General features: G+C 47.7%; 1 protein-coding gene across 5 annotated transcripts in view; it reads right to left on the bottom strand.

The window, feature by feature from the left end:
• The window catches only part of ACTN4 (actinin alpha 4), a 79,868-nt gene that overhangs the window by 23,655 nt on the left and 30,369 nt on the right, over positions 1-25,844 (bottom strand). For 3 of the 5 annotated variants that reach the window (XM_063311946.1, XM_063311945.1, XM_063311942.1), the window contains exons 2-8: positions 18,778-18,892; positions 16,906-17,025; positions 11,651-11,737; positions 9,634-9,721; positions 8,360-8,438; positions 7,164-7,245; positions 5,834-5,919 (exon numbers count right to left, since the gene is read on the bottom strand). In XM_063311946.1, coding sequence (XP_063168016.1) covers positions 5,834-5,919; positions 7,164-7,245; positions 8,360-8,438; positions 9,634-9,721; positions 11,651-11,737; positions 16,906-17,025; positions 18,778-18,892 — 657 coding nt within the window. Of the gene's footprint in view, positions 1-5,003; positions 5,090-5,833; positions 5,920-7,163; positions 7,246-8,359; positions 8,439-9,633; positions 9,722-11,650; positions 11,738-16,905; positions 17,026-18,777; positions 18,893-25,844 lie in introns of all 5 variants that reach the window. The other 2 variants (XM_063311944.1, XM_063311943.1) reach the window with 1 other exon arrangement.

Below are 25,844 nucleotides of genomic sequence, written 5' to 3'. Positions count from 1 at the left end.
GAAGACAGTTTTGGAGCAAGACGTGGAGAGGAAAGGACCAAGCATGGACAGAGAACTCCTTTTCAGGAGAAGCGTAGCTCAGCTCTTGAACTCTCTCTAAATTCACTGCAATTTACTTCTAATCAACCTCAAAGCCCACAGAGATCAATTACGACACACGCTCCTGCAACGCAGGGGAAACTTGTAGAATTGAATGGGCTACGCTGACGGAAAACGAGGTCCACCCACCATGCCGAAGCACAAAATAATGGTCTAGAACAGTGTTCTTCAACCGTAGCAATTAAAAAATGTGTGGACTTCAACTCCCAGAATTCCCTAGCCAGCATGCTAGCTGGGGGAATTCTGGGAGTTGAAGTCTACACAAAGTGGCCAAGGTTGAGAAACACGGGTCTAGAAGGTAGAGGTTATGGTGCTGGGAAAACATGAACATCCAAATACCTATCTTTCCCTGAATGACTGTACAGGTAGAAGATTCTCAGAGCTAACTCTGTCTGCCAGACAGCTAGGCCTATTGTTGCTGTTATTACACAACTGGAACCCAAAACTCTTGATCAACTGCAGCTTTTTCCCACCTGGTGCTTCCATACAGCATCAGCCCCACTAGGTGGCCCAGGCCAGGAGATCAACTCCACCGGAAGGCTAAAACTACTTCAATTGAGATGGCCTGTAACAACAACAACTTGCCAGTCTGATTGCACTGCACCTCCTCCTCCTCCTCCTCATAGCTCAGTGAATCGGGGAGGTGTCTATCTAACCTGCTTGTGAGTGTTATCTCACTGTTCTGGGCTTAAAAATGCTTCATCCCCTTTTGCTCAGGCAATGCAGGTCTCCATCAAGTCATCTTCCTTATTCTCTACATATGGGAGGCTTCCAGATCTGGGAGTCGCAGCTCCGCTTGAGGATATCAGATCTACTATCTACCACAATCTACTCCAAATATCCTGATTCAACTTCCGTCCATCCCCGTTGCAAAACTCCCTTCCTTAACTGTGTGCCCCTAAGCATGTTGAACTACCATCTCAGGGCCAGCCTGGTGGTTGAGATCCAGCACATCTGAACAGCTCCAGGACGGGAACATGGGCAGCAGGACATGATCCTGTAACTGGGGAAAGTGGGGGATTGATCCTGGTGTCTGATTCACAAAGCGCAGAAAGATTTTTAAAAATGAAGAGGAGGTAGGAGGCCGTTGTGGCAGCCCGCCTCCACACAAAATGATTCAATAGCCTTTTTGCTGACATGCGCCCTGCTAGGTAAAATGCAGGCACATGGCAAAATCTACTATAGGTGCAGCTAATCAGTCCCAGCTGATGAAGCAGACAGGCCAGCTGAGCCCCCACTCCAAAGCTGGTGCTCAGATACCAAGGGTAATAATAATAATAATAATAAAAACTAACAAGGCTAAAAATATCACACAGCCCACCCCAAATGTAGAGGAGCATCTGTTTGCAAACACACATGGGTGCAATCAAGTTTGGGCACAGCTTGGGATTGCTCCCTCCAGCTGGGATATGCAGAAAGACTGCATCTTTCTGCATCTAGAAAGCATGCAGAGGTTAGGAACATCAACTTTAACGGTGGCCTTTTTCCTGAAAATGCTCTGCTGTAGCTTGGTAGTACACTTAGCACCTAGGAAAACGGGGATCCTCCTTCCTCACGTGCCCTCTGGAATGTCGGCCTCTTTCAAAGCAACCACTGGAGCCCCTGAGAAAGGGAACTGGATGCATCTTTCCTTCATGCCTTCCATGCTAGGCGATCAAGGAAGTTGCCAAGGCTCGCTGGGCCCATCTGAGGCAGACAGGGAAACCAACAATGCAGCTACTGCTGAACCACACCTGTCCCTTGGAGACAGGTAAGCCAGCCTTTTGCCACGCTAGGGTCCAACCTCAGAAAGGACCACTAGGATCCAGGCCTTCTCCAATATTCCTGGTCCAGGTGATCAGCAGGTCGCATCACCCGAACGAGGTGTTTACAGACCCCATTCTGCCCTGTTTGGTGACAGGTCAGTCTTTCTTGCCTTGGATATTTCAAACTCAACTCCAGTTTTATTTTTGGTAGTTCATCTGCCAAGGTTGGACTCTGGGCTTCTTCGGGACCTAACAATCCCAAGCTGGAACCCAAGAAGACACAGTAGCTTCTAGCTCTGATTCAGTGGCATGATTAACAGAGGTCCAGGTTCCATTTTACAATCAAGCCACCACAGATTTCAGTTGACTTCTCTCATCTCACTTGCAGGAGGACCCAGTAGGAAGGACAGCCACCTGCATCTGCACACTGCTCATCCCTGATGAAGCCAGAATTCTTGAGACTCCCAGCAAAAAGTGACGCGCAAAAGCATTTTCAAGCCTGGGTAGTTCAAGTTTCTCCAGAGCAGCGTTTCTCAACCGTGGCAACTTTAAGGTGTGCGGACGTCGACTCCCAGAATTCCCCAGCCAGCATACATGCTGGGAGTTGAAGCCCACCTGTGCTGGCTGGGGAATTCTGGGAACTGTCGTCCACATACCTTGAAAGTTGCCAAGGTTGAGAAACAGTGCCTTTGACTGCACGCTCTAATCCCACAAACCACAACGGCCAGGCAAGTCGCACAAAACATTGGAACACGCTTTACCCGTCTAAGCAGCCAGTCTTGGCAGAGCTTCTTTTTTTTAAAGCTTTGAACTTTATTGGGGTTGGTTAAAACTACTGGGAGCCAATGAAACGTTGCAGGCCTCTTACAAGCCTGATCCACCCCACCTGACGCGGAGGAACCGAAGTCCCCAGAAACACGATGACAAACCCAAAGTAAGTAACGGGGGAGCCACAGCTGCCGAGGGAAAGGGATGCGGGCACAGCAAAGGGAAGGGCAAGGAGAATGGAGGGTTAGTGCAGCGAACAAAGCCAGGGAATCTTGGTCTCAGACATGTGGAAGGAGGGGCACTATGCAGGGCCTGGCTCAGGCGATGGGTTTCTAACTTCCCTTTCTGGACTACAAGGAGAAGGAAGGGGCACTCAGCATCCGACGGGAAGAGAGCCAGGGAGGAAAAGGAAGGAGCTTATGAACAGGGCTGTATGCTCAGCATGCTAAAGACAAAATAAACAAGGTAGTCCTCGCTTAATGACCATTCATTTAGTGATGGTTCAGACTTACGACAGTGCTGAAAAAACCTGACTTACAACCAGCCCTCACACTTATGACTGTTACAGCGTCCCCACGGTCACATGATGATGATTTGAATGCTTGGCAACCAGTTCACATTTATGACCATCGCAGCGTACTGTGGTCACGTGACCATTTTCAACCTTCCTGGCTGGCTTCTGGCGAGCAAAATCAATGGGGAACTGCATGATTCGCTTAACAACCACATGGTTTGCTTAACACCCACAGTGACTCCCTTAACGACCACTGCAAATGAGGTGGTAAAATCGGGTCAGATTCGCTTACTGACCGCTTCCCTTAGCAACCGAAATTCCGCTCCCAATTGTGGTCATTAAGCGAGGACTACCTGTAAGCAAGCAATTAAGCTGGGGAAAAAAAGAAACAAAACTCTGTGCCAGAAAAACAGATCTCTACACCCAGCACAAATCCGTGTTTGCGGGTGCATATTTTCAGACTTGGCTCTGCTCCTGAAAGTCACAAGGAGCAAGGACCATGAGCCAGGAAGCCTAACGGGACCTCGAAACCCATGCTGGGCAGAGAGGCTTCACCAGGCACAGCTACGAGAAAAATCAAGCTGCTCTTGGCAGCAATAAGAACTAAAATGTATTTTTTCTTTTACATTCAGGAGAGAACAACCCCCCCCCCCCCCCCAGATGTCCAGGAAACCGTGTGATAACCACAACTCTTAATCCTGCTCTGGAGCATGCTGGTGGAAGATGTGCGGAGCCCACTCTAATCCGCTCCTCGCGGCACGCAAACATGGCCCACCACTCCAGCGGCCAGTCACCGATGAACCCCTTCCAAAGAATTCCCCTTCAGCACTCAGCCCTGTGGCTGTTCTTCGCCTTTTGGGCCCAGAACGTCCGACGTCAGACCCTCCCACAGGAATCCTCAGGGCTAAAAGGAACTTGACGCTGGGCCTTTTCCAGGTTTTCTATTCCTAATCTCCTGGGATTATCTGGAAATGCAGAAAAAGCTGCAGATTCCCAGGTTGAGTTCCGCATGAGGTGTTGGGAAAGATGCGACCAACACCTACCTTTGTGGTATCCTTTCCCTGCCACAAGCCAGCGCTGCCTGGGGCCTCCGCAGCCTGTGCTGGAAACTACATTGCTGAGGCCAATGCTAGCCAAGAGGTCGACATCACATCATTTTTCCTACGATGCAACCTGAAGAAGACTGAATAGGGACACCTCAGCCAGAAAGCTTTGGGGAAGTTAAAGAGTATCTGAGGCAGGGAGGGGGGTCTGCGCATCTCTCTACTGTCCTTAATAACAAGCAAGAATAATCAGGTCCAGATAGAAGTCCCAGAAGAGATGAAGCTTTTGGAAGGAGGGCAGTTCCACACCTGGTGCCCTCCTGGTGGTACTTTCACCTCTCCTTAAAGGCACGCTGGAGAGTTGCTCTCAAGAGTCAACATCTTCTCATGTTTAATTTCTGCCGCCTTCAAAAAGGATGGAGAAGGCAGGCAGGAATGACGGGCGAGTTGGCTTAGATTGGTGTTTCTCAACCTTGGCGACTTCAAGAAGGGTGGACTTCATCTCCCAGAATTCTGGCTGGCTGGGGAATTCTGGGAGTTGAAGTCCACCCATCTTGAAGTCGCCAAGGTTGAGAAACACCAGTTTAGATTGATCAAAATCCTCTTCCTGGCCCATTGTTACAGTATTTCTTGGGGGACTGTACCCAGTGATCATGCCCAACATTCTCACCTACAGACACCCCTGCTCTTCCAAGCCCCTTCATGCCAATATAACAACGCCATGCTCCAGAATGCTGAGCAGGGGACCAGTTAGTGTCAGCCCTCCCATTAGCCAGATTTCTCCAAAGCAACAGCAACAACAGCATAAAGCAGCCCAGCCCAGCCCAAGCTCACCTTCTGAGCCCCTGAGAAAGCATGATAGAAGCAGGAGACATAAGTCATGATGGCCTTCTCGTCGGGCCTGAGCGTGCCTACAATATCTGCGCAAGAGGAAAGAGAAAAAGAGAGGTGGAGTCAAGGGCGCAGCAGAAGACCCTCCGGGCCTGCTCAGGCATGCAGCAGACCAGAGGAAGGACGAAAGACAGACTTTGCTCCGGGGGGACCCAGACCTCAGCTGGGACAGAACTCAGCCATTCCACATCCTTTCTTTAGGCCAGAGAATCCCAAGCAGCCTCTCAGAAGCAACCCAATTTCATCCTTGATCCGTGGAGCGGCCCTTAAACTCTTTGAGCCCTTACTGCATGGTCCTGCATACACACTCCAGGTGTGACTGGATCGTGTTCCAGCTAGGCTGCCTCCTTAGTGAGAATTCAGGACTGGGGGCATCCTCAGTGAATTTTCTTACTGATTTCTTTGAGGGGGGAAGATGAATTTTAACGAGTCCAGGAGTCCCTGTTTTGCTGGAGAGTCCTGGTCTTACTGTAGGAAGGGAAGGCGAAGCGTTTAAGGCTGCCCTTTCCTTTCTCATCAAGCAGCCCCCATTAATTACATGGCCAAGTCTCATACAGCAGCCTCCCCAAAAGTACTTATGGTCAGTTTTGGAAAACCAGCCTGTATCTTTCTATGTTGGGTCAGAGGCCCTTTAAAGCTGGTCCTGAACTAGCTGAGGTCTGGGTTTCCAGTTTGCTGGAAGCGGCGGCCCTCTGCAAGGGAAGTCAAGAGAACGCAGGATGCTGGAAAGAACAGAAGCTGTTAATGGAAAAAGGGCTGTCCGTCTCTGGTACCTTCTGTGCCCCAGAGAAGGCATGGTAGAAGCTGGAGACATAGGTCATAATGGCCTTCTCATCAGGACGGGCCGTGTTGACAATGTCTGAAAGGCGAACAAGAAGTATTAAGTCAATCAGAAACAATTCCTCTCCAAACTTATTCCCTTTGGGCTCTAACCTCACCCAGGGACTTGGAAGTTCCCCTGCAGGCAAAAAACCCATCTTGGAAAAAGTTCACGCCAGAAAATCCAGAAGAACTGACACGGGACATTAGTTGCCTTTCCAATGTACGAGTAGGATGTTTATCCTAGATTTGTACATTTCCTGCCATAACTCAAGCCCGTGAAAAGACTGCAAAGCTTTTATAACTTTGCGGCAATTCCTTTCAGTTTTCTTTTCCTCTCGGCAAGAGTTGTGCTCAAACTGCAGCAGGAATTTCAGGGTTGTTCTGTAATTTTTTTATATTTACATTCCTATTATTATTATTATTATTATTATTGTTATTAAATTAAATACAAATAATCTGTCATGAGTAAGGATGGCCAGCAGGGGGCTCCCACCCAGACTGTCAAGCGCATGCGTAGCACTGAGGAACTGTTCAGCCATTCAAAGAGACGCAGATTGGGACCGCCTTAACCTTTGGGGTTTGTATGTCTGGGTTTTCCCACGCTTCTTCAGTTTGTTAGGATTCCTGTTAAGTACTAGCAATAAACATTAGAGACCAGTTCCTTGTCTCAGCGTGTTTCCTGGTTGTTAGGACATAATCGCATAGAAAGAAGGGGGAAAGGGGCTATTGATATAAAAAAGAAGAAAGAATTAATGAATTAAAAACATTATTAGGAATTGTTTCTGAATTCCACTGAAGTCCTTCAGTCTATTTTATAGCTTTAAAAAAATTAGTTTGGACATCCAGCGGCAATCGGGCTCACAAGATTGATGTCAGCACTTTGGGGTAGGCCAGATCAGGAAACAGACTCTGGAGGAAGATCAGAACTACGCTCTATTGAGATAGGCTCTAACAACAGGATCTTGCAAGCCCAACTGAGCTTCTCCTCTCTGGGAATCAGGGAGGACCCCACCTGAGCCTCTTCTTAATACTATCTTGTTTCCTAGGACTAAAGAATGTTTTGTCCCTCTTTGCTTCTATAATGGCTCTTGCCTATTTCTCTCAAGGTCATCTCCCTGACCTTTCTACATTGGCCTCTTCAACCCAACCTTCTGATTGCAGAAAGGCAAAGCCTGCACTGCAGTGCCCAGCTTAGCTGGCTTCACTAAACGGCTGTTATAAAATCTGGCTTGCGGAACTAAATGGAACCCCAAGATATTAAGGCAGAAATCTCTGGTTTACCTTCTGCATCTAACATCTTGGGAATGTCGAGGTACTTCTCTGCAACCTCAAAAGCGTTGTTCAGGTTCGTGACTGGATCGTCCTGGGAAAAGGAAAGTTGCCAGAGAGGCCCAGTTGTTAAAATGGGTGGCATTGCCCTAACAGCTCCTCTGGAAAGAACAAACACGCATCTCCCCCTTCACACAAGCAGCAACTGGGCCTGAATTTCTATTCAAGCTTCTTAGCTTCCCTAAAGCTTCCAAATACAGGTAGTCCTCAACCCACGGCTGTTCATTTAACGACCGCTCGAAGTCACAAAGGTGCTGAAAAAAGCGACTTACGACCGGTCCTTGCACTTACGACTGTTGCAGTGTCCCTGCAGCCACACGATCAAAATTCGAGCGCTTGGCAACTGGCATGTATTTATGACGGTTGCAGCATCCCAAGGTCACGTGATCACCATTTGTGATCACCTTCCCAGGGGGCTTCCGACAAGCAAAGTCAATGGGGGAAGCTGGATCCGCTTAACGACCGCTGCAGAAAAGGTTGTAAAATTGGGTGCAACTCACTTAATGACCGCATCACTTAGCAATGGAAGTTCGGGTCCCAATTGTGGTCGTAAGTCGAGAACTACCTGTACAAACATTCCCATGGAATGTGCACTGAAGCATGTTTGAAGCCCTGCTTTTGGGATTCCACCAATTAAGGATTCTCTATCATTTTGGGGGAGTACAGGGACCCATTCCACATTAGAACAAACGTGATGAAATTTCAGATCACTTTGGATCTGGCCCCAAGGATTTGGCTGGATATTTTAGTCGACAACCATGCACTAAATCTTGATCTTGGGACCAGTCGCTGTCAACTCCCTTTTTCTTGGCCAATGAACCCAGGTTGGAGATTATGATTTACCCTAGAGCAGGGTTTCTCAACCTTGGCCACTTTAAGACGTCTGGACTTCCACTCCCAGAATTCCCCAGCCAGCAAGGCTGGCTGGGGAATTCTGGGAGTGGAAGTCCAGACGTCTTAAAGTGGCCAAGGTTGAGAAACACCCCTCTAGAGTAACCCAGGGGCTTCTGGCCAAAATGGGATTTGCTCCCAGGCCTCCCTCAACCCACTAAACCTGGCATTTTCAGCTGCTGCAGAAAGGCAAGTTCTTGCAGGGTAAGGTGCAGACTCTTTCAAAACCAAGAGGAGAAGGGCAGTCCCCCCCATACCTTTCGGAGCTTGTCATATTCAATGAGCTCTGGCCGGTGTCTGTGGATCAAGGCGTTGAAAGCAAGGCCGTCTTTCCAACTGAAAAAGAACAACAACCAGAGAGAGGGTCAGGGGCCTGTCTCTTGAGATGGCAAACGGCATCTTAAGAAGAGCATTATCACACAGAAGGGGTGCCGCATCCGAAGGAGCCCAGTAGCGCCTTTTCAAGCTCCTCCATTTTACTCAAAGGCGGGTCTCCTTCTGCCCTTGCCACTAACGCGGCTTTCCTCCTACAAGGTCCACCATGAGAAGGAAATAAGCGGTGACAGCTTTGGGAATCATCAAAAGAATGATTAAAGTTAGAATTTAAGGGAGCCAGACTTCAGTAGCAGCTCTTTACGGCTGGCACTTTGTAGCCATCTGCTGGGGGGTCCTGGGGTGGGGTCCTCATCTATCCTCCAGTCCCACCAACCCACTTCCCTTCTCCCACCCACTTTTTAAAACCAGTGAAGACCATGACTGTTCCAGATGTTGGGGTTGGGCAGCCATTTTTGTGTGTGTGGGGGTGGGTGTTGCTATTGAGGAAAGCATCTACTCAGAAGTAAGCCACGGAGGGGATTGGGCTGAGCAAATGTAAAGTGGACAGAGCCAGGCCCAGGAGTGAGTGGTAGCTGCCATATTCTCTTTGACCTCCCTCCCTCTCTCCCTCTCATTTTTTCTGAGATTCTTCCCTTGTTCCCAAGCTCCAGGGAAGGGCAGATAGCTCTTACCAAAGATCTGAATTGTTCTCTTGCAGGAGTTTTGAAATCAGGCCAAGAACGGCAAGTGCCCCATCTTTGACCCGGGTCAATTAAGCAGGGGGTGGGTGAACAGCCGCACTGCTCTACTGCCCATCAACTTTGCTGCGTGATGGAAGGATCAGAGCCCCCAGGGGCTTTTCCCCACCGGATGCTTCATTTGATCAGCATCCATCAACCCGCCCAAAACAGCAACCTTGCTGCAGCCAGCTGTCAACACAAAAGCCTTTATGTAAAGGAAGGAAGTTGGCCAGTTTGCTCAGTGCCCTGGATTCAGCAAAGCCTGGGCCTCGGGTCCGAGCAGAAAGCTTTGAAAGCTTGGCTTCCAGGCCAGCGGAATCTTGCATGGGGAAGCGCCAAGCCCAGAAGTCCTTTTCCGCAGCCTTCCAAAGAGGCCTGATTCCCTGGACATGAGACGGTTGGTTCTGTGTTTCAAAGAGGTAAAACCAAGTATTGGGAAAATTAAAAAAAAACAAAAAACTGTGCAGGGGAGTTACCTGATGTGGAAATTCTGCACGTTGACATTCTTGTAAGGAGCAGTCTTCCTTTGGCACCAAAGCAAAAGCCCTTCCTTGGCTGAAGTCTCTACACAAAGAGAAAAATATGCTGTTCATTTTGTGCTGCTCAGGAGGGCAAGTTCCCAACATGGCACTCTAAGTTGGGGCAGCAACAGGATAGAGCAGTGTTTTTCAACCTCGGCCACTTTAAGACGCGCGGACTTCAACTCCCAGAATTCCCCAGCCAGCCATGCTGGCTGGGGAATTCTGGGAGTTGAAGTCCGCGCGTCTTAAAGTGGCCGAGGTTGAAAAACAACTGGGATAGAGCCAAGCCAGGTCTATAAATCTAAATTCACAATAAATCAAAGCCCATTGGAATACCTTTGCTTCCAGAGAACAGTCCATTTATATATGCATTCCTTGCACTGAGAGATAGATACAGTATTTCTTTTTCCAGTATTTATATTTATATTCCATCCCCATCCCAACAGACTCTGGACAGGTGACAAAAGAATAAAACATACAATGCAAAACCAAACGAATAGAATGGAGCCCACGCAAACCAGGTGCCAGAAAAGAACTAAGGGCTGAAAGTGTCTTCCTAGAGAATGGCTTTCACATGTTTGCAAACGGCAAGCAGGGTTTGGGACCTCCCTGAATGGAAGCCAAGTGGGCGGGGGGGGGCTTTGGAGGGAATTGCAGGATGGAGACGAAATCAAGCCAGCATCAAAGCAAAGCCTGCCGCAGAACAGGGTTGCTTAAAGGCAAGTGAAGGATTCAGGGAACAGGCAAAGGGACATTTGCAGAGCAGGTGGGGGGAGCCAAGGGGGAAGGCAGGATCTTGTTATTAAGCCCAAGGACAATATGGGTCTTTAATGCCTGGGAAGCTTTACAACTAAGTAAAAAAAAAAAAAGGCTGCACGTGGACCAGATCCCAAAGGAATCCATAGTAGTGGGCTGATAATATTTGGGAGGGATAACACTGTCTGCAGGGGCTACAAGGAAGAAATCCTAGTTTAAAGATGGCTGCTATTATGGTATCACGGCTTCTCTTTATTTCTTAATTAGAAGCCCTCTGAACCTTTAGTCTGAATCAAGTAAAGGCGCTTTGATGTTTTTCTGGTGCTGGTCGCGTGACGCCTATTCTATACCCCATCATTTAATTCCTCAAGTTCTTTCCATTGAATCCCCCTATCAGCACACCCAAACCGACTCGAAGGGTTGTAATAAATCGTTTCCCCTTCGTTAATATGCTCGTTGTACTGTTGCACGTTCCATTTTGCTGGTCTTCTTTTTTTAAATCAACATGCAGCAGGAGAGAGGGAAAGGTGGCCAGGGTGTGTTCTGAATTGGTTTGAGGTGTCTCTAGGATCAGGGCCACTCTGGGGGTGAAACAGAAAGCTTTGGCGGGGGGAGCAGATTCGGAGCCCAGATCCCTCAGCTGCTGATTGCTAAATGACAGTCGTCCTAGGATGTTCTTGGTGAAGCAGCCAGGGGCACACTTCAAATACATAAATCCCTGTTACTGCAGCTGAGTGAGCAGCTGTGCCCTGAAAGATTTATTGGAACTGATCTTGCGGGAAGCCGAAAGCACAGAAGTTGTGAGCACCATCCTGGATCACCACAACGCTTCATCCTTGGTTTTTATTCTCTTCCACTCACACACAGTAAATCCACTAGCCTAGGCCAGCCTTCCTTCCATCAGGTGGTCTCCACATGTGTTGGACCACCCATCCCATCAATCTCATCCAGCATGGCCACTGTGGAAGGTGTCAAGCCAGGGGAAAGTTGGGTTAAATCAGTGTTTTTCAAACTTGGCCACTTCAAGAGGGGTGGACTTCAACTCCCAGAATTCCCCAACCAGCATGCTGGCTGTGGAATTCTGGGAGCTGAAGTCCACCCCTCTTGAAGTGGCCAAGTTTGAAAAACACTGGGTTAAAAGGAAGGCTGGTGCTGACCTGGGATGGAAGCGCGAAGAGGGCCTTAATGATGTAGCAAGCACAAATCTGTTTCTTACCTTCCACTGAAATGTCCTGGATGGCAAACCGGAGAATGATGGTCCAAATCATACCCAAGGTCATCTTGGCATTGCCATCGACAATTTCTGGAAACAGAGAGGAAGCGAATGAGCAAAAGGGCTCTGCAGGGGCATATTCACATTTTGCAGCGAGTAAGGAAGATGGCCTGGATGGACACGTGCAAGCACTGTTAGCCAGGCAAAAGCGCTCAAAATGTTTCCTTCAAGGTCACATTCCTTACTCCCTACACACCTTTACCGGAGTGCACACACCCTGGCTGCACTCATGTGGAAGTCTCCTGCTGAACAGAAATGGAACTTGCCCAAGATTAAAGGAACCGCTACCAGTTGGGAACTCCGGGATGATTGTACCGGGCAGGTGCAACCCTCTCTTAGCAGCTGTGAAAGGGTCCAGTGTAAGGGCTGAATGCTCACAATTGTCTCTATGCAGGGTTGCTGTTCCATAAAAGTCTGGCCAATGACTTCTGAACATAGGTGGCATGGTGCCAGAACTTCCACCGATCCCTCAAGCACACCCTCAAACACACAAAGCAAATGCTCTCAACCAAATTAAAATGCAGCTTTAAAAAATGTGTAAAAATTTATTGCTTTGACTTGCAGGCCATTCTCTAAAGCAAAGTTTTCTCTGCGTGACTTACCACATCGTAAGAGGTGCGCAGAAATCCTCAATTTTCCACCTATCATTTCAATGGACTTTGGACACAGTCTGCTGTGTCTGAAATAGTCCGGATGGTTTAACTGATTCCTGTTGATTTACATCATTTGCAAAATGGATGCCAATGATGAAGTTGACCAAATGTTGTATTTGCACCGTTATGTCACAAAGCAAGTTTCTAGCTCAGCAAATGGCCGGGGACAAGATGATCGCCAAACTCCAGATTTCATGGGCACCCTGAAAGAGCCCCAACATTTGCCAAGATGGGCAAATGCCCGAAAATGGGAAGGATGAAAATCAAGATTCCAGAATAAGTGCTGGGAAGTAATGAAAAAGGATAGGGATCGGAAAGGGAAGGCACACAAGGGTGTGGAACCTTCACTTCCGCCACACCTGAAACATTAACAGGGCACTTGCTGGAGCATGCTTTGGGTTTTAAGGCAGTTCCCTTCTCCAGATTACGTCCTCAAAGCAGGAAAGTCAATGCTGGGCTGTCAGGGCAGCCCTAGTGGGTGGGAGTCCTTTCATCTGGCCTAGCATTGGTGGGACAAACAGCAGTGAAACAAGGACTCGTGACTCAGCCGTATCTTCCTTAGATAACATGCCCATGGTTGATCAAGATCAACCATCCAGATGCCTCTGAACAGCTTAAGAGCAGAACACAGTGGCTTTGCCACTGTCCCTTAGCACTGGGTAGAGGTCCCCGTTTGCCTGTGTTACCTGTTGAGAAGTGCGCAATATTTCATAAAGTTACAAAGATGGCTTTCTGTATCCAGCCAATGCTTTTTGTAAGCCTCAGCAATGAAAGTTATTTCACTTAAGAAACAGCTGACTGGAGCAAAATCTCTAGGGAATCTGTTAGCCTTTCAGAAGCACCACCATGAGTACTAAATCTTCATTGTAAAGTTACATTAACAGAATCTTGCAAGGCCGAAAGCATTTCTCCCCTCCTCTCCTTTTACTCTCCAAAAAACTAGGGAGGGTCCCTTCTGAGATGCTGCCCACGCCCTCCTCCCTTCAGTCGGCTGAGATATTTTTCACTCGCGGGTTGTCCTGTCTGCGGCTCTCCCTCCTGTCTCGCAAGGTCATTCCCACATACCATTACAGAATCTCTGCATCATGAACTAAGTTGGTAAGTGACCTGGAACAAGGAAGTGTTAATATTGCTTTTAAAGAACAAGCGTTGTTCAGTGGACGTCTGAAAGCTTGCTGTACCCCAAGGACTGTGGGCAGGTAACAACATTTTGGCTTTCGCAGATGAATTGCAAATTATTCAAGTATGACTTGATGTCAAAGCTGACTTCGTATTTAAAAACAAATCTGATACAGAATTCAATTCAATATGGAAACCACTTCTGGACTATAATTTTATGAACAGGTCCAAACCACACCCAAAGTTTGGGTGCTTCCTAAGATAGGACTACAATATTGATTCTTGTTTATGATCTGTTAAGTTTGCCAAATTTCTTAAGATCCGACACCAAATTACTGTTATCTTTTATTTGGGTTTATAACTTATAATTTGAGCCATACTGGTGATAGTTGTTAATGACTGCATAATAACCCCATTTCAATATGGACTTTAAACTTTACCTGAATATGGTATGCTCTCATAAACAGATTTAGTGTCATTTTGGGAAATATTTTTAATGGATTTGACAATGCTGGTAAATCTCCTTTCTTTTGGATCTTGTTACTTCTCCCTAGTTTTTCCTTTACAACCTGTAAATCTAATAAGCAAAAACGGCAACCACAAAATATGTCTGCTCTCAGCCTTCCTTAGTAACCTGTAAAAATAATTTTTATCTCCCCCCCCCCAAATCAAGTGGGGAAACTGAGGCTGGAAACAGGGACCTGCATAACAACATCTGGCCCTTATTCAAGCAGGATGGAAAAAAACACTCTTAATCTTCAGCACACCCCAGGCAGAAGCAAACGGAGCGAAGAATGTCTTTCCTAAGCGGCCTGCTGTGTTTGTGGCAGAGGACAGGAGAAACCGGGGCCCCGACGAAGAGGCTGTCTACAAAGAGCTACAGAAAGGAGGAAACCACAGCTTGCCCTGGAAATGGATCAGGAGAAGGGAAGGAAAAACAAGGACAGGACAGGACAGAGCAGAGAAGACTAGGAGCAAAGGCCAGGAGCTGCAGCAGATATAAATCCCTGACAATTGAAATACGGATTTGAAATAGCCAGCCAAGTATTTTCTGGCCTCAGCCCAGCAGCTAACTGTATTTTCCGCATCAGAAGTACAGATGTGAAAATCTACAGAGAGGGGTGGGGGGACCAGTCAGCACCCTCCCCTTCTTAACTTAAGCCCTGGACAAGCCATATCCACACGGAGGGTGGAGACAGAGCTGGGAAGCGATCCAGACTGATGGAACGGAGAAAAGCCAGTGGCTGGAATTCTGGGGTGGGGCGGGGGGAGCTTTGCTTGTTTTAGAGCAATACAGCGTGTTCACTGCCAGCGTGCAAAAACTGGCAGAGAGCAAAGGAGTGTCAGGCACAGAAGCCTGAAGCAAAAGGCAAGTATGTGCAGTTGCATCAGAGGAGACAAGGGGCTTGGGAAAGCCAGCAGCGTCCTCTCAGCGGACACACGGATTCAGCAAACACACGAATTCTGCCCCAAACAAGCCCAAACTGGCTGCCTTCTCCGACAGAGCTGTCTGCACGTTCCTTTTCCAAGCATCCAAACGGCTGTTTGTAATGCTTCGCGCATACTTGCATTCCTGCAGATGTGGGGAACAGGGGCAGCAGGTGATGTCGGTGGTTTTCCCCAGAGACCTGGTTCGTGGCCACTTGGAGCTACCTGTGGTTGCCAGGCTCTTCGTGGATGGTGTTTCTCAACCAGGGCAAGCTCCGGATGGGTGGACTCTTAAGTTCCAGAATTCTCAGCAGGGGCTATGCTGCTTGGGGAATTCTGGGAGTTGAAGTCCACACATCTGGAAGTCACCAAGGTTGAGAAACGCTGGCTCACACAGCCCTTCCCAAATCTGACACCATCCGGACTTATTGGGGCAACAATTCCCAGAATTCTCAACTGAAGGAGCTGCTGCCCCATGTATCTGGGGGTTGTGAGGCCGCTGGAAGTGACTTTATGCTCCACCGATTTGATTTAGGGCTGCATGCGCTACACATTGGATGCTATGGATGTGCAAGACCATTTTTGCCCTCCCCGAACAGCTGTTTTCGAGTTGCTTGTGTCCAAATTAAAACATGTGTATTTGGCCTGGATATAGAATGGCCTGGATATAGAATGGGGGGAGAGAGTGCAGAAAAGCCACGTTGAGGGGTTTCCTTCAACAACACCAGCACTATCTATATTTCTGAAAGAGGGTAAGGAGGGAACAGGGAGGTCCACAGGGAGGAGGTCAAAAGAGTCAAGATGGCAGCATCTTGCAATCAAGGCCCTGCCGTTTTCTATGTGCATCTTGATGTTTTTTTGACCCCCTCCTTGCAAATATCTCTGAGAGGGGATAATACATACCAGCCTTGCCCTACACACCCCGTAAAATCATTCTGGGATCCCCAAGGGTTTTGCTTTGGTTGAAATCTGGAACAAAAAATGTTCCACGTTTGTTTCTGCTGATTCACAGTTGATCCAGAATGGTATGGAAGAACTTCCATAACATGACATGTTTGTTCAGGCAGTAAAAGTTTCCCAACCAGTTTTGGCCAAATTTGCATCATTATTCTAGTTAAAAACAGGAGGAAGGAAAGAGGTATGTAAATCCTAGAAATGTTTTTTAGCGATGTCTCTGGTTCCTGAGATCTCAGCACACGTTTCCCAGATTTTCGAACACATATATTCTCAATTATAAAAGGTAAAGCTGATTTTCAAAAAAGCTAGACACAACAGTTTTGGGGTTCCCAGATCCACCCGGTTAATATGCAGGAGCTGTGTTTGAGATCTTAGCTATTGGCAGTAACAAAAAGTTGCAGATTCAGACCTAGCGGGTTAGGGGGGTTTCATATTCTGTCCTGCTGAATCTAAGATTCTGTGAGCAGTTGATGGGGTTCTACAAATGACTATGGGCATCCCACCAAACAATTAACAACAACGATAAAAATCCAAAGTTCACTTGAACGCAGCCAATTTTCTATCACTAAACCTTTGCCTCTTGATCAGGGCTCCAGGAAATTTGTTTTAAGTGGCCTGAAAAAGTTTGAAAAGTCCTACTTTAGTGTATAGTAAAATGGGTGCAGATTATCAGTGCAAAATCTATAAAGCAGGGTTTCTCAACCACGGTTCTGTGGTGCCCTCGGGTTCTGCAAGAGGCCACCAGGGGTTCCCTGGGAGATCATGATTTGTTTAAAAAATTATTTCAAATTCCGGCAACTTCACACGAAACAGGTAAGCTTCATTCTTTATATTCAGTTTAAGAACACTGTTCATGCATGTATACAGGCCTACCCATGGAACGAATAAAATAATTTTGTAACTTCTGGCCTGTATTTGAGCCTGAATGTGCAGGGGTTCCCTGAGGCCGGAAAAATATTTCAAGGGTTCCTCCAGGGTCAAAAAAAAAAAAGGCTGCTTTAAAGGGCAGTGTTCATCCACACCCCAGGCCAGCCAGCTTACCTTCAGCTCCTATGGAAACCAACTTGACTCCTTTGCTTGCAATGAAATCAAGAGCTTTGTTTACATTGTTGATTTTATGAACCCTCATTTTTCCTCTTTCCGGCTTCGGTAACCGCTCTCCTGAAATCAATAAATAGAGAAGGTGGGCTCCTAATGATTCTGAAAACAAGCCTAACCAAGCACCAGGATATGAGTAGCCTTGCAGGATTATTGCAGAATTTATATTCTGCCATATTCGAACAGCTCTGGGTAATTATGGGTGGACAATGCCATCTGTTTCAATTGTCAACCTTTCTGCTGCATTTTTAAGAACCCAAAATCATTTCCTCATACCTCTGCATCAGTTTTTGAATGGCTCTTTTCCTTAAAGGGTCAGACAATCCTCTGCATGCCTTTTGGGGCACACAAGGCTCACAATGAATTTCTGAACACAATTTCCTGTGCAGGCGTTTTTTTCCCCCCAAGCACATTCCTCTCTCTATACACAATTCCCCCCAATCCACATACTTTTCAACGTATTTCGAAGAGCGCTGCAACAGTCAGAGAAGAGGGCAAACCCAAATATTGTTGTGTTTCACTTCTTTTATTAATCCAGGAAGTGTAAGCCATACGAATTGCAATCCAACTTTCCCCGGCTCAAGAGGAGCAGCGACAGAAAACTTTTCAAGCTGAGGATTATTTTGTATACATTTTTACGTCTAAATAGAATGCACTGGACGTAGAATATGATTACTTTCCTGCTTCGTTGCATTAGCTGCTGTAAATACAGATACCTTTGTTTCTTGATTTATGTTTTGTTTATTTACTGTTCATCACTGAGAACATTTTGTTAACAGAGAAACTCATAAATAACGCACCCATAACCAACAAAGAGTTACTCTTATGCTCAGCTCAAATCCACATGAAAAGTTAAACACAACCAAAATTCTGGATTTATGATGGGGTCCAGCTCAGCATAAAGAAAAGGAGAAATTATGCTGGTGATCCATTTCTGAGGCTGTAAATCCTGTTTGAAAACTGGGATTATACAAAAACCTGTGCCATGCTGTGCAACTAAAAGGAATCCATAAAAATGCCCAAAATATGGCTACAAGCTGCCATGAGATAAGACTATTAACTCTTATCCCCTCCAAAATTTAGCTTAAACGCAAATCTCAAATTATTTAATTAAAACGGTTTGCTTAAATTCGGGCACTGCATTGCAATGGAAGGAAGAGGGGGGCTGACAGAAGTCTACATTCAGCTTTACCCGCTGTTTCTACACCAGCCCTTTTTAATGATCTAGTGAGGATTCTTCGCCAGCAGCCAATTCAAGGAGGCAGAAAAGTTTAAGTGCTGTGGGAACATGCTTCAAAAAAAGATTCCAGGCAGGTGATTCCAGGCATCTTTCATCACCATCCAGCAGCTTTAATCAACCTGATGCCCTGAATGTTGCCTGGGGATCCTTGGAATGGCATTTCCCACAAAATGGGAAGGTCTGGAGAGGACCATTGTCATGATTACGGATGGTGAGCAGGAGGAGGCCCCTATCCAGGGGGGAAAACGCACGCGCAGTTTAGAGGCTTTGAGCTGTCCTTCAAAGAAACCCAGAACAGACCCGCCTTGAGTTTTGGGGTTCATCTGTCCGGGTTTTCCCACGCTCCTTCAGTTTGGTAGGATTTTCCCTCTACTATAGCAGTTAAATAAAACACTAGAGACTTTCTCCTCGTCTCAGCGTGGTCTTTGCTGAAGCCAGGACAACCATTCTGGGATGGCACAAACATCCAGACTCATCTCAAGGAGCTACCCAGAGAAGGAAAAGTCCGTGCTCTTAAGAGACCTGAGAAATCTTCTGAGGCCTCTAACATGTCCAAAAAACATTTGGAGCCTCACCTGAAATGACCTCCAGCAACAGCATCAGTTTGAGACCATCACGGAAATCTTCGTCAATATTCTCGATCTGTGTGCCAGCTTTCCGAAGGTGGGAATTGCACCATGCTGTGAAAGTCTGGGAGAGAAAAGAGGGAAGGAGATGAAGTCTGGGCACATTCAAGACTCAAATGCATAGACTGGTACAGCGCTGGCCTCTTGGGCTCCTTGAGGACAAGAGGCAAGCCAATGAAAACATTATTTTGGCAGGGAGGGCGACGTCTGTAGGATGCCAATTCCCTGTCCCCACCCCATCTATGTAGCTGCTCCAAAATTGAGGTGGGGGGCTGACATTTGGCAATCACCGAAAGTTCACAAGGTTTCGACCCGGAACGTGGAACCACATGACCTCTGCCACCCTCAATCGCTCTTTTTGAAGGAGACCAGATTTTTGGCCTTAAGGTCCTGCAGCGGTTCTGAGCGGTCCACCTGGAAGAGGTGTCCAGAGAAAGCAGAACCGGTTCAGAGATTCCTTGGAGGCCTAGCAGGGGACTAGGCATGAAGTCCCATGAACAGAGAATGGGAGAAGTGGGGTTTTTAGCCTTTTAGCGTGGATACGGGGGGGGGGCGGCACAAAAAAGTCAAGATGGCAGCTATAACCAGACAATTGAAGCCTGGCCCCTTTTAAGGAGGTTTTAATCACATTCATTCATTCGTAATTGGGAGGGCAGTTTGACAGTGTGAACGAGTGTTTTTCAAACTTGGCCACTTGAAGATGTGTGGACTTCAACTCCCAGAATTCCCCAGCCAGCCTTAGGGAGTTGCATAAAGCTCAGTCCAGAGGCAAGCGTGGAAGCAAATTGGTCCTTAGATGAGCCTTATTCGTCCCACTGTTCTGAAGGTAAGACGCTCTACGGGGCTGAGAGGTAATCAACATTATTGCAGAACAAGAGCAGCCTGAATCGGCGCTGCGGATTCGGCACCCCGAATAGAGACGCCCCTTTCTCTCTTTGCAAACCCTTCGAGTGGCAACTCTTAAACTAATCCTGGGTTCTCTAGCAGAAAAGTGAGGCCCATCTTGGACGCAGGAGGCCTTGGCCAGGAATTAACTGAGCAGTGTAGCTGTCCGCTGGGCCTCAGCCGAATTTTTTCCCCTTCACATCTGGAGGAAATTCTTTCTTTCCTTCTGTTGAACTTATGTATTGTCCAGCTAGGTATTTCACTGCCTTTCCTCCCACTACCAGGACGAAAGTTATCTAGAGCAAAAGTTTGGAACCAAGCCTCAAGTTTTCTGTAGGCTGCAGCAGAAAGAAGAAAATGATGTGCTGGTTTGCTCAACCTGAAGCTACCTCAGGAGGAGGGAGGAAGGGGAAATCCTGTTTACATGTGGCCGAGAAGAGGATTTAAGGAGGGGAAGTTGTGCGTGCCATTTTTTCAGATTACGAATAGAGCCTCTGCAGCAGAGAAACTGCAAGCAGGCATATAGAAACACAGGAGTAATGACTGCAAAACCATGCGCATAATCTTGCAACCATCTTCTCTTCCACCACCATCGTAGTCCTCATTAATTTAAGGAACAAACCCATGGGATTTGCAGGTCTTGCTCTATCTGTGTGCCTGTGGAGTGTGTGCAGTGGGTAAACAGGTCTTTGTGTGATGAAATCTGTGGTCAACAGTGGGGCCACAGGGGCACAGTGCTGGGTATGAACTTACGTGAGCTTCCTGGAATCATCTTTCAAAAGCAGGAGAAGACATTGCAGCTGGGACTTTTCTAAAATTGCAAGAGTTGCACAACTCTAAGGCCTTGTCTACAGTGTCAGGCCTGGCTCCTGGAAGATGACCCCATGGGATAACTTTGGGGGAAAAGGGTGAGTAAGGGACACGCGTAGAAAAAATGGGCAGACTTTGTTTCATCCTCTTTCGCCATGATAACGAATCATCAAAAGCAGAAGATCCAGAGAGGAAAAACAGAAATGTAATCTGTGGTACTCATTATCATAAGGTGCTATGATGTAACCATGACCTAAGATGCAAGTGGGTCAGACAATGTAAAGGGGGATTTTTTACCAAAATAGGCTGGATTTATACACCACATTAAGACATACAGCAGGTCCCCGATTTAAGAACGTCCCGGTTTACGGAAGACTCTAGTTAAGAACAGACTGCCATAACGACTATTATATTAAAAATCTGAGCTAGGCACAACGTTTCGAGTTAAATGCACAATACTACTTTGTGTATTATTATGTTTAAGATGTTTTAGTGTGTTTGGAAGGGTTTCCTAAGTGTTTTATATGCACAGAAAGGTCATCTCTCCAAAACAGCCCATTTTTTTGCTCACTTGCAAACCGGTTAAAAAAAAAAGATCAGGAGGCATCTGGGAACACCTTTTCTGACTAAGAAATGTGATTTGTTCTGGATTTATTTGGTTACGCCTAATGACTTCCTCATCAACGTTTGCGGCAGTGTGAAGCTGATTTTCTGCATGCCTAGGTCTTCTCCCCACTAACACATCATATAACAAGGCGGGTGCTTTTGCGAGTTGCTTCTGCCCTTGAATAAAATGAGGTAGTTGGAAGAGGGGCTACCGGACCCCTTTGGATTCTGGGCTGTCACAGACTAGCATGGCTTTCCCCCCACAATGCTGGCTTGGGAGTGGTGGGGGGGACAAGACAAGAACCGCTCCCCTCCCATTCTCAACATGGTTGCCCAACGTATACACCATATGTCCTATTTATCCATGCATTCATTCATTCATTCAATTTATATGGCTGCCCATCCCAACAAGTGACTCCGGGCAGCAAACAGAACTAAGCTAAGCTAGAAGCAACTACAAGCATTACAAAACCACCCAAATCACTAATGCAATCTGTCTGAAACATTCCCCCACCCACCCAGCCCTGGAAGTTCAACCAGGTCTCCCTTCTGCCTCATCTGTGCATGGACTCCCTCGCTCATGCTTCCCCACTGTTGCCAAATTTGCACATTTAAGTTCATTCAAAGAGAGACGCCCCAGGTAGCGCGGCTGGTGTCATAAGACAGTGACGAGCATCCTTTTCCAGTTACTCAGCTCCTGGGCTATGAATAGGGCCTGCCGTGCTACCTCAGCTGTCATCTGCTGCAGCCCCAAGCCAACACCTCCCTGTGTCTCACATACATGCTTGGAGTGGATGGCGAGGCCTCATCAGTTGCTTCAGCACCGAGAGAAGAAGAGGAACAGAGGCTGGTTCTCATGGCTGATCTCCTGTTCTACTCACCTTCTTCATTCAGAAATGGGAGGCAAGACCTGACTGAAGGACCCACCGCGCCACAGCAGCTCCTCCGAGAGTAACAATGGGGTTGGCCTCAGCAGCCCAAGAAGCTTTAAACGGGCTTCCAGAGCCCCGAGCATCCTTGTGCCCCCCACCCCGGAACCATGGGACAATTGAAATGGAAGGAGGCGGCCCGGATGGAGGATTTCCCTCGAAAAGCTCGGAGGAAGAATCCAGCTGGCGGCTTTGTCCCCATCCAAAAAGCTGGCAAACCAATGCAAAAGTTGACCGGCATTGGAAAGAATCTGGAAAGGGCAATGGGAGGGGTGAAGAGCCACACAAAAGAAGCACATCTGTTCCTCCTCAAGGCAGGCAGGACACCCAGTGCTCCGGGTGGGGCAGAAGAGAGGGCCAGGCTGGCACAAAGGGAGCAGTGTTGGGCCGGCTGTTCTGCAGAACAGGGGAGACTGGGTGCCGTGGCTCTTGCTCACAGCCACACCAACTGCCCAACTGTCAGGTGCCAGGGCCTCCCTGAACTGGTAGGGAAACAGAGGGGGAAGGTTTCAACATCAGGGAAGGTGCTCCTTTCAAGGGGCAAATGCCGCTTCCTCCCAGCTGGCATCTGGCAGATTTGCTGAGATTGGAACTCCCCAAATTCTTTCGGCTGGCAGGGAATTCTAGGAGCGGAGTTTCCTCACATCTGGAAGGCTTTGGGTTGGGGAAGGCCGGGCTAACGTATGCAAGCTCTAAAAGTGCCCTGCATGTGTGTTTAGACTTCCAAAAGGAGCTAAGCTTGGGGGTAGCGATCCTGCACGCACACACACACACAGTGGAAAAGGGAGAAACAAATACTGCACGACACAATTATTTATCTTTCTTGGCCTTGACGAGAGATCAGGCTGCAAGCAACCCTTCCCCGCTCCTATCCCCAAGCCTGCAAAAACACCTAGAAAGTTCCAAGTTGGGCCCGGCAAAGCATCACAACGCAGAGCAGAACATGTTCCTTGGCGACAGACTTTGGTGCCTGAAAAACTCTTCCCCCAGCCTCAAGCCTGGGTCTGCTACACCAGGCAGCCCGGGCCCACCGCACACGGCTCCCAGCATCCCCCAGCTCCACGAGACGATGCCTGCGACAGGCTCTGAATGCCCAACCGGTGTCCTACAGCCGTCCGCCTGCATGACTGCAGCAGAGGGGGAAAAATGCCCTTCCCGACAAGGGCCTCGGCCGGCAAAAGCACAGCCAGAACGGCAAGATTGCGTCCGTCAGGGGGAGCGACAAGAAAGCACATTCCCACCAGTGCAGGCAACTGGAACAGATGCACCTCCAGAACTGGCTGACTCACCAGCCGGAGCTGGTCTTGGCCCAGGAGGGAAGGCTGGGCCTTGCTGCTCACCACGTTATCACCCCCTCATGCGCCAATTCCCACGCTTGGAGGAGTCCTAAAGGGCTTGGGGACTCCAACGGTCCGCATTGCACGAGCAGCCACCCCCCGCCCGGCTCTCCTGGGTGGCACCGGAGCCCAGAGAATGGACAGGGCGCACGGGGGCTTTTTCCCAAGCCTTTGGCCGTGCGGGGCTGGCCAATCGGAATGGCCTTTCGTGAGCTAAGCATCCGGGAATGCTGCTTTTGACAGCTTCTAATGAAGCATTCATTGGAGAAGAAAGGTGGCAAACGGAGGCTCTTCCACCGCCACCCCTGCTCCAAAAACCATAATCTGGATCCAAAGTTTTGTTTTTCTTTGTTTTTAAGCTCCCAAAGTAACCTCAAAGCTTAGTTATTCAGGCGGGTGTCAGGCAATGTCGGAAGATACGCAGAACGGCTGTTCGTGACCTCACAAAAAGAAAAGGCCACCTCGAAATAAAACAAAACAAAACACCGATAAAAGTGTCGCGCCACCAAAAAGAAAGGAAGGAACAGCGGGGGAGAAAAAGAGGAACCAAATGCATCCAGAATTTTGGCACAGTCCTTAAACAAAAAAGTCTGTTTCATTAAAACAAACAAACAATCAAAAATGTAGGATATTTGGACCCCATTGGTAAAGCTGCCTCCAGAAATTGGCTTTCTCCGAAAAGGTAACTGCAGCTAGGATCTGGGAGAAGGGAGTTAAGCAACTGAGCCTTGCCACTGGCTGAGTTCACAGATGCCGCTGAACTAAATTTGGTTCTGACAGAAGACAATATATATAGCTCAGGGTCGAACTGTGGGGTTCTTGGTGCTGAGCTGGGTTGTTTTCCTGCAGACATTTCATCACCATGTGTCCTAACAGTCAGGAACCACGCCGTGACGAGGAGTAGGTCTCTAGTGTTTTATTACTGCTACATCAGACAGAAAATCCTAACAAACTGAAGAAGCGTGGGAAAAACCCAGACAGATAAACCCCAAAAGTCAAGGCGGGTCTGATCTGTGTCTCTCTGAACGGCTGCTCAACTCCTCAGTGCTACGCATGCGCTTTCCCCCCCGGATAGGGGCCCCCTCCTGCTCACCATCAGTGCTCATGACACCATGCTAGGTAACCTCATCAGCGCGAGGGAGAGTGGGGTTTGTGGACAGCATAACCAAGCCTGGTGATGAAACCTCTGCAAGAACAAACCAAATTCAGAGAGCACCAAGTTCCCAACAAACTACAGGTAGTCCTTGCTTAATGACCACAATTGGGACTGGAATTTTGGTTGCTAAGCAAAGTGGTCAATAAGTGAATCTGACCCAAGTTTGACCTTTTTTTTGCTGCAGCCGTTAAGCGAATCACTGTGGATGTTAAGTGAACCATGTGGTTGTTAAGCAAATCATGTGGTTCCCCATTGATTTTGCTTGACAGAAGCAAATGACAATGTGATGCTGCAACAGTCCTAACTGTGAAGACTGGTCTTAAATAGTTTTTTCCAGCACCGTCATAACTCCGAACCATCACTAAACAAATGGTTGTTAAGTGAGGACTACCTGTAAATTTGGAGTGCTTTGATTGAGGGTATTCTGAGAACCAGACCACCATGATTCATGGCTTCACCAGCTGGGGAGGATCCCCTGTGGCCTATTCAACAAACCACCATTGTAGCAAGCCATGGTGTAACGCAGCACGTGAATCCATTTCACTGAAGCAAAAGCAGGGTTCCCTCTGCTGCAGAGAAAAGGCACAAGAGTAAAAAAAAAAAAAAAAGCCTTTTGCCTTCTTTTTTTTAAAGAGCTCAACATCTTTTAAAGACATTATCCTAGCGTCTCCCCCCCTTAACTTCAATTTTTGGAATGTGAGCATTTCCCTCCGGTCAACAGAAGCCTTGTTCCAGTTCCCAGGGCTTACTGTTGGAATTTGGGACGTTCTCTTCCAACCAGGATGCCAGGAACTATCTTGCTCCAACCCAGGCTGATGTTCATTCTCTTAGCTCCAGGGGATTCCATGAACAACAGCCTGTTTTTATTATTCCTGCCTGAAGGACAGCTGTTTGGGTAGATGGCAGGAAAAAAAAAACCACCTATAAACATCAACCAGAGCCAGCTTTATACAAATATGCTTTGGCTGGCCATTCAAACTATGGTTTATTTATTTATTTAATTTACATCCCCGCCCATCTCCCCTGACCAGTGTTTCCCAACCTTGGCCACTTTAAGATGCATAGACTACAACTCCCAGAATTCCCCAGCCAGTGTGAATTCTGCGAGTTGAAGTCCACACATCTGAATGTGGCCAAGGTTGAGAAACACTGGTTTAGACCCAGTAGCATCATCCCTTCAGGCAATGCTCTATATCAGGGTTTCCCAACCTCAGCAACTTTAAGAGGTGTGGACTTCAACTCCCAGAATTCCCCAGCCAGCCATGCAGGCTGGGGAATTCTGGGAGTTGAAGT

This window comes from Candoia aspera, chromosome 10, assembly GCF_035149785.1.
Source record: "Candoia aspera isolate rCanAsp1 chromosome 10, rCanAsp1.hap2, whole genome shotgun sequence".
NCBI classification, from domain to species: domain Eukaryota; kingdom Metazoa; phylum Chordata; class Lepidosauria; order Squamata; family Boidae; genus Candoia; species Candoia aspera.
This window is presented reverse-complemented; position numbering and strand designations above follow the sequence as displayed.